Here is a 7,665-nt window from a genome sequence, read left to right as displayed (position 1 = left end):
AGATATATTTCTTGTGTTTAAATGACAACCCCTCTTAAAATGACACTGTGACACCACTTATACAACAATATTATAAACGCTACACAACAATATTCAATATTCAATACGCTAGACAGCAATCTATAGATTGTTGTCTAGTGTATTGAATATTGTTGTCCAAGAAAAATTGTTGTATAGTGTACAACATATTGCTGGTCATTTTTTTTAAACTTTTTTTTTGCCACATGGCAGCTTATTATTCGTCCACGTGTACAAATGATTGGCTATGAATGATGGTATGGTGTTATTTTAAGAGGTGGTGGCGACCTAACATGCCCCTATATTTTTTTATATGTGCACGTATCTTATATTAAAAAAGTATTTATAGGAAAAATTAATTTTGTATACGAAATTCGGATTACTTCAAAATTCTGTATGCTCGTCAATGGCTACAAAAACGGATAACAAAAATTGAAAATTAAAAAAAAATCAAAATCTTTCAGTTATTAATGCTCTCATCCCATATAGATCATTGTTACAACTTTTATCTTGACAATTTTCATTATATATATACCGTTTATAATTCGATCAATAAAATAGTACTAATAATTTTGTATTGTATAAGTATATAATTCGCTTATAGTTAATTATTAGTAATAATAATATCGCCCCCCTCGCTCAAAATTTTGGCACCAACCCTCGGCCTAGGCGCTAGGGCGCGGATCTGCTGGTGCTGCACCCTCGTCTTGTTCAATGCACAAGGCTTATGCATCTTGCCATCCAATGGTATAATCGGTATGCTCTCGCAGTTGCAAATCTCAATCATGAATCCATCCGGATCGTGGAAGAACACCTGATCCATGTCGATCCCGCCTTCTTCTACTCTCTGCCGCACCCAATCAATCCCCATTTCTCCCAGTTTCTTCTCCACCATGCCCATGTTCTCACACTGCCACATCATACATGCAAGTTGAGCTAGATTTGTAACACATTTTCCTTTTTCTTATTTTTTTTTTTGTTATGTGTTATTTGAACATAGCCAAATTTACCTGAAAGGAAATGTGATTATCTTTGGTATTAATCACAGTTTTGTTTGGCAAATTTTCTGGATTTTCAGTTTGAAGTAGATGTATCCCTATCCCATGTCCAACCAGCCTGCTCATACAATTAATCAAGAATTCAAACACACAATTACACATACATACATTCATACATATATATTTGCATGAGAATATGTGTGTGATTTTTACCATGCCCCTGGAAATTGCAAAGCAGCAGGCCTCTTGACAGGCACAAATCCAAGAACATTTATATAGAATTCATTGGTTTGATCCACTGATTTGCAGACTAGAGAAATGTGGTTCAACGACGACAGCTGCAACACATTCCTCTTGCTGTCCAGCTGCATCTTTGCTGGAAACAAGAAAAACTGAGAGAAGAGAAGAGAAGGAGAATTGAAGGAGTAAGATAAGTGATTTGCAGTGGAGAAATTGTTGAGTTTTTCGAATGATTTAATCCTCATTATATAGAACTCCATTAACTTCATTAGATCATATATACTACTATACTATTTTACATTAATTAATTTTCGCATTTTTAAGTAATTTAGCATACGTTATTCTAAGTATATTTTATTTGTGGTTTGTAATTGAGTTGTAGTACCTATGACAAGACAATAGTATTAGTAATTTATAATAATGGAAATACCGGAGATAGATGTTACGTGTTTGTGAATAGAGGGATTGAGAAATTGAAGCTTTCCATATTTTATTTGTCTAATCTCCTTAGCTTTTTTTTTTTTAATGTCACACTTATAGTAGCAAAATGCCATCTTCATTTCTAATTCAAGTAAATGTTTGAACTCTACATATCTTCCACCCTTTCCCACTTCATTTATATCTTACTTGGTCTAAAGACGTGTACGGTACACGTTATGAACACAACACAAACATATAGTGTGCTATATTTGATTAATAGTCCAAAATATTAATATATATAATTTATTTAGTCTATAAAAAAAAACGCATTTATTGCATTACACAATCAAAATTAGTATTGTACTTGAGTACTAGTATAAATCATTCAACACCACTATTCATGTTTTAAATTAATTATCTATCAAGGTTTAATGTTTAAACTTAGATCAACTAACTGAATCCTTGTTTTTTAGTTAAGGATTTTAACGTTTCCATTATTGTGAAAAGTTTTTGTCCTATACCAATAAACTTCTGTGTTGAAGAAACAATCCTTTAATTGAAACGAATAAACTTTTCCATTTCTAGTATACATGCATTTTGTAATCCATATATATATATATATATATATATATGCTGAGCTAATTAAATCAAAATTTTATTTTGAATAGAAATTCACCAACAACAAACTTTTCTAAACCAAATTAATTAAGAAATTAACGAAAAAGACTTGGACGTGGAAATAGAATATCTTCACTTTATGCGTTTCGATAAGCAATTTAGTTTGTCTCACAAGGGAAATTATCATTGATAAAAATAATATATTATACCCCTATTATATTACTCATAATTAGAACTTATACTATCATTGATAATTATACCATATATTAGTAATACTATAAAATAAAAGATTTTTTTTAAAAGGAAGAAATTAATTTACTAGAAATTGAATAAATTTGAACCTTTGAAGTTTTAAAAATTAAATACTACTTCCTCTATTCTATAGTAGTGGAGACGTTTCTTTTTTATACACGATTAAAAGTTTGATATATTAAAAGTTTTAAAGGTGATCAAAATGTTGAAAACTTTCAATTTGTAAATAGCTCTTGTTGATACTGAACCATTAGTGAAAAGATGTCGAGAAACAGTTTGAGATTTCGATTGGACTGATCAAACATGATACTCCATCCGTGCCACAAGAATGTACACTCTTTCTTTTTTAGTCCGTCTCACAAGAATATGCACTTTTCAATTTTAGAAGAAAAAAAATTCGCCCTAAGAGCATCCACTATAGATGGACACTTTTTGGTGGACAACTTTTTTTTTTGTCCATAGCCACTTTTTATTTGTCCACGGCCACAAAAAAAAGTTTCCGCAGCAATAGTGGACACTTTTTGGTGGACAAATTTCACTTTATTTTTTTTGTTGTATATTTTAATTCAATTACAATTAAAATTATCGGACTAAAAATAATTAGAGAAAAACGGCTAGTGCAATAAAATTAAAATTGAAAACTAAATTTTCGTCGGATTAAAGTGAGGGGAAAATTACAACAAAAATTTGATCTACGGAAAATCACACATGTTCTTCACGCTACGCCGCCTCCCCTACGTGCCCAGACCTCTTCAATCAAATCGACCTGGAGTTGGTCATGTGCTGTGCTCCTGCGTATATCAGCGAAACGTTGGATCAGATATTCATTACTACGTGGTACACCCATCTGTATCGGCGCGGAGGCAACGCCGTGACTTGTACTTGCACCATCTTCCGGCGCCCAACGTTCTGCAGCAAATCCTTCATCTTCTATTATCATATTATGCAATATGATACATGCTACCATAATATTCGCGACATCATCTTCGTGCCAAACTCGTGCCGGGCAGCGTAGAATGGCCCATCGCGCTTGGAGCACACCAAAAGCTCGCTCAACATCTTTCCTAGCGGCCTCTTGTTTTCGCGCAAAATATTGTCTCTTCGCTCCAGCCGGTTGGCGAAGTGTCTTGACGAATACGGGCCAACGAGGGTATATTCCATCTGCCAAATAGTATCCCCTGCGATACTGCATGCCATTTGCTACAAAACTGATCTCTGGACCCTCTCCCCGGCAATCATCATTGAAGATAGGCGACGACTGCAGAACGTTGATGTCGTTGTTCGAACCTGCAACACCGAAATACGCATGCCAGATCCGCAAACGGTAGTCAGCAACGGCTTCGAGGATCATCGACGGATGTTTCTGCTTGAAACCGGTAGTGAACTGGTCTTTCCACGCCACCGGGCAGTTTTTCCACTCCTAATGCATGCAATCAATGCTGCCCATCATCCCGGGAAAACTGTGCACCGCACAGTGCATATCTAGCAGTCTCTGGCACTCATCAGGGGTTGGCTTTCGTAGGAACTCCGGACCAAAGACTTCCCGAATGCCCTTACAAAACTGCCGGAGCACATTTAGACTAGTCGTCTCACCCATCTGTAGGTATTCGTCGAACATATCAGCCGGTCCGGCATAGGCAAACTGCCTAATTGCAGAGGTGCATTTCTGCAAAGTAGACAGTCCGATCCGGCCAGTGCAATCACTCCGGAGCGTGAAGCACTCGAACCGGTCCGCCAATGTCGTCGCTATATGGGTAAAGAGCGGTCGCGACATTCTGAAACGCCGATGAAAAATCTCAGCCGGGTAACGAGGGTCAGCGCTAAAGTAGTCGGCCATAAGCCGATCAGCCGCTCCGACATGGTCTCGTGGGATTGTCCGACGATGAAGAATCTCACGAGGGATCGCCGCCGCCGCCGTCTCCTCGTCGGCCTCCCTCTGCACCTCTTGAATCAAAGAATCCCATGCTTGATTCCACAAATCATCCATAATTGAAATGTTTTTAGAGATAGAAAATTTGGATAGAAAGTGAAATGGGTGTGAAGATGTGTGTGGAGAGAAGATGAAAATGGGAGGAATATTTATAAAAAAACCATTACAAATTCGAAATTAAAAAAAAAAAAAAAAAATTTAAACCGGCGACCGCCGTGCCGATTTCGCCGCACAATAGATAGGCGCAGCGGCCGCCGCGCTTCTCTCTCTTCCGGCTCGTCCTCGCCGCAATCGCGGCGAATGCCCGTCCGCCCCCGGGGCGGACACCACCTCCGCTATAGCCCGCCGCGGCTAAGCCGCAAACGGGGCGGTCGGCGCACCGCCCCTATAGTGGATGCCCTAATGAGATAGGACTCATTTCCCACTAACAATACTTTAATTATTTTTATTTTATTTTACCTCTCTCTTACTTTGCCAATTTTGCATTGCTGAACTCAAAGTGCATATTCTTTGAAGACTGGGGATGTATTTAATGTCGAGATATTGTCGCATTGGATTAATCTTAATGTATGAGTCTTGGTCTTAGCCAGTGATAATATGAATTTTGAGTAATATGGATTTAATCAATCCAGAATAGTCTCGGGACAATTTAATCATAAGCAATCGAGACTCTGGACTAAGATTTTCGCTCAGTTCAATCCTATTCGAAAAATTTTAAAACTGTATGAAAAATGAATCTGATTCGATCTGAATTGTTCAAAAATCTGAAATCTGATCCAAAATTTTGAAATTATATAATAACATATACAAATCCGAAAATCTCATACTATCGAATACTATTAGAATTGTTGAACATAATAGTTTTATATTTACTCGTTTTCAAGGTATAATATACGTAACTATATTTCAGATTTTGATTTACTTTGGATTTTAAAATATCCGAACCAAATATCTGAACCAAATTTTAAATTATTCTAATTTAGTTCCGATCGGATTTTTGATTTTTGGATATTTTTGGTCACCCTCGCAAAAACAAGCTTACGCCTATGGGCTTTGGCTATAATTTGGAGCGATTCCCAAATCACAAAATAAAACCCTAGCTTCTCTAAAACCCTTGCCAGCAGAAAATCGACCTAAATCCCTACCTCAGAAGATAATATCGTTGCAAAAATGGAAGAGATAACCGAAGGAGTGAACAAGATTAACATTGCTGAAAACCAGAAGAAGAACCGAATTCAAGTCTCCAATACAAAGAAGCCGCTATTCTTTTACGTTAATCTCGCTAAGGTATAGAGTTATCGGCGCCCGTGTTTGATTATTCGGTTTCCAATTCTGCTGTGAATTGGATTTTATTAATTTCATGTATTTTGTTATCTAGAGGTATATGCAGCAACACAGTGAGGTAGAGCTTTCAGGACTTGGCATGGGTAATTTCCGTTACCTGGTTTTTGAGTTGCTTCTCATTTTATAATTTCGTATGTATATGATGACTGCGACTAATGAGAATGAAAATGATTTTTGGGGTTATGCTCTGTTTTGATGCGTTTTCAGTTTATGTAAGAGCATCATTAGTCCTCGACAAGTACATTTGTAATGGGATGATTTGGACGGTTTTCTAAGCAATTCAGTTCGTTGTAGTCCTTTTGTTGTTTTCAGTTTTATGTTTATAAGGAGGGATTTGGTGTTAAGGTTCTATGTTTGATTGTTTGGTTACGTTGGTCTGCCTTTATGCAAGGGATAATAAGAAGGTGCTGGCTGCTTGTGAAAAAAGTACTGCTACTGATTAGAATGTGTGGATTTGTAGGAGTAGCTCATCAGCCATTTGTTCAGTGACAATTTCCGGTTGCTCTTTTGGTAAAACTGCGTTGAGATGCCTTAAATTACACCGCCGTGAGAGTTTCTAAGATTGTGGTGTGGTTCTCAAAGGACCAGTTAGTTACGTGAAAAGTTGAAGTTTTAATTGGAATTTGTTGGCAGACTAATCTTAATCTTTTTGCTAGTTGATGTGGATTTTTTTCTGTGTCGTGAATTACAACTCATTCGAAAAGGATATGAATACATTACTGAAACCATTTTGTGACAAGGAGAAGCGACAATTATTTTCTGCTTTTATGTGGATTATTTTTTAGAATCGTGCATTCTAAACCTCTCCTTTGTTTTGGATTGCTGAGTGCATCCCATCCTCTATAATTTTTATTTGTTCCCCTTTTCCTGGTTCTGTACTGATTTTGTGATTTGTTGTTATGTTATTATAGCAATCTCAACAGTTGTCTCAGTTGCTGAAATTCTGAAGAACAATGGATTTGCTGTTGAGAAGAGTGAGTTATTCTTTACAGTTCCATTTTCTTCATTATTGTTTTTTAACGATCACAAGCGACTTCTGAACGCCATACTGATTTGGGAAAGGTTTGATTGGGTGATCAGCTATAGCAGTAACTTTGGTGGGTGTTGGAATAAAATGGTGTTACAAAATGAAGGAAATTGCATAATCTTTTAATCAAAATCTTCAATTTGATTGCTGTATCTAATAATCTGTGTAGACCTTACAGATACATCATATATGTTGCAGAGATTGAACTAACCGTATCTACTTTTGAACATGTAGAAATCATGACATCCACTGTGGAGATAAAGGATGATTTTCGTGGAAGGCCTGTCCAAAAAGCCAAGGTACGTCTATTCCTGTTCAGACTGGATCAGTGCATAAGGATTAGTATTGATGTTTGTATCCTGGGCGTGTTTCTTCCTGTCTTTGATGAGAACAACATGGGTCGATGCTTAGGTACATATTCGTTAACATCTTACATCTAATGCTTTTTTTCATTTTCCTTTTGTTCTCTCTTTTTTCATACAGATTGAAGTAGTACTTGGGAAAACAGCAAATTTCGATGAGTTAATGGCTGCAGCCCAAGAGGCTAGGGAGAATGGAAATGATGAGGAATAAGCCTGATAGCCGTCATCTCATCTCTTATTTTGCCTACTGTTATGGATGTTGAATGAGTTTGAGTCATGTAAAATGGCTACATTTATAGTGGGTATATTCCTTTAAGTTTTGTAACAAGTTGTTTATTGGATGTGTTATGGTTAAGGCTTTTTTTAGGTGTAGATTAGTCAAATGATGTTCTTTAACACAGTACTATTATATGCAGTGGGATTATGCCTTTTTAGGTGATTTATTATTTGCTGTGA

General features: G+C 36.6%; 3 protein-coding genes across 3 annotated transcripts; 1 reads left to right on the top strand and 2 right to left on the bottom strand.

Moving 5' to 3' along the window:
* Positions 1–486: 486 nt before the first annotated feature.
* LOC125204207 (glyoxylase I 4-like) lies at positions 487–1,420 on the bottom strand. The gene is made up of 3 exons (XM_048102800.2): positions 1,230–1,420; positions 1,029–1,134; positions 487–928 (listed from the first exon to the last, which is right to left on the bottom strand). The coding sequence occupies exons 1-3, from the start codon at positions 1,385–1,387 to the stop codon at positions 623–625; spliced, it is 570 nt and encodes a 189-aa protein (XP_047958757.1). The 5' UTR covers positions 1,388–1,420; the 3' UTR covers positions 487–622.
* Positions 1,421–3,966: 2,546 nt separating this feature from the next.
* Positions 3,967–4,533, bottom strand: LOC125206452 (uncharacterized). The gene has a single exon (XM_048105704.2). It carries the CDS (start codon positions 4,531–4,533, stop codon positions 3,967–3,969), a length of 567 nt encoding a protein of 188 aa, XP_047961661.2.
* A 947-nt stretch (positions 4,534–5,480) lies between these two features.
* On the top strand, positions 5,481–7,655 carry LOC125204208 (uncharacterized protein At2g34160-like). The gene is made up of 5 exons (XM_048102801.2): positions 5,481–5,763; positions 5,855–5,903; positions 6,732–6,794; positions 7,082–7,146; positions 7,331–7,655. The coding sequence occupies exons 1-5, from the start codon at positions 5,647–5,649 to the stop codon at positions 7,418–7,420; spliced, it is 384 nt and encodes a 127-aa protein (XP_047958758.1). The 5' UTR covers positions 5,481–5,646; the 3' UTR covers positions 7,421–7,655.
* Positions 7,656–7,665: the final 10 nt, after the last annotated feature.

Source organism: Salvia hispanica, chromosome 6, assembly GCF_029641045.1.
Source record: "Salvia hispanica isolate PSC_SH4W2 chromosome 6, Shi_PSC_v1, whole genome shotgun sequence".
NCBI classification, from domain to species: Eukaryota; Viridiplantae; Streptophyta; class Magnoliopsida; order Lamiales; family Lamiaceae; genus Salvia; species Salvia hispanica.
This window is presented reverse-complemented; position numbering and strand designations above follow the sequence as displayed.

What these genes read in the sequence shown, in the direction of transcription:
- LOC125204207 (XM_048102800.2), bottom strand. Translation starts at nt 1,387, where the DNA reads ATGCAGCTGGACAGCAAGAGGAATGTGTTGCAGCTGTCGTCGTTGAAC. An exon ending in TTGCAATTTCCAGGGGCATG is followed by an intron (nt 1,135 to 1,229) that starts GTAAAAATCACA and finishes TTGTATGAGCAG; the next exon opens with GCTGGTTGGACATGGGATAG. An exon ending in ATAATCACATTTCCTTTCAG is followed by an intron (nt 929 to 1,028) that starts GTAAATTTGGCT and finishes ATGATGTGGCAG; the next exon opens with TGTGAGAACATGGGCATGGT.
- LOC125206452 (XM_048105704.2), bottom strand. Translation starts at nt 4,533, where the DNA reads ATGGATGATTTGTGGAATCAAGCATGGGATTCTTTGATTCAAGAGGTG.
- LOC125204208 (XM_048102801.2), top strand. Translation starts at nt 5,647, where the DNA reads ATGGAAGAGATAACCGAAGGAGTGAACAAGATTAACATTGCTGAAAAC. An exon ending in TTTACGTTAATCTCGCTAAG is followed by an intron (nt 5,764 to 5,854) that starts GTATAGAGTTAT and finishes TTTGTTATCTAG; the next exon opens with AGGTATATGCAGCAACACAG. An exon ending in TGGATTTGCTGTTGAGAAGA is followed by an intron (nt 6,795 to 7,081) that starts GTGAGTTATTCT and finishes TTGAACATGTAG; the next exon opens with AAATCATGACATCCACTGTG.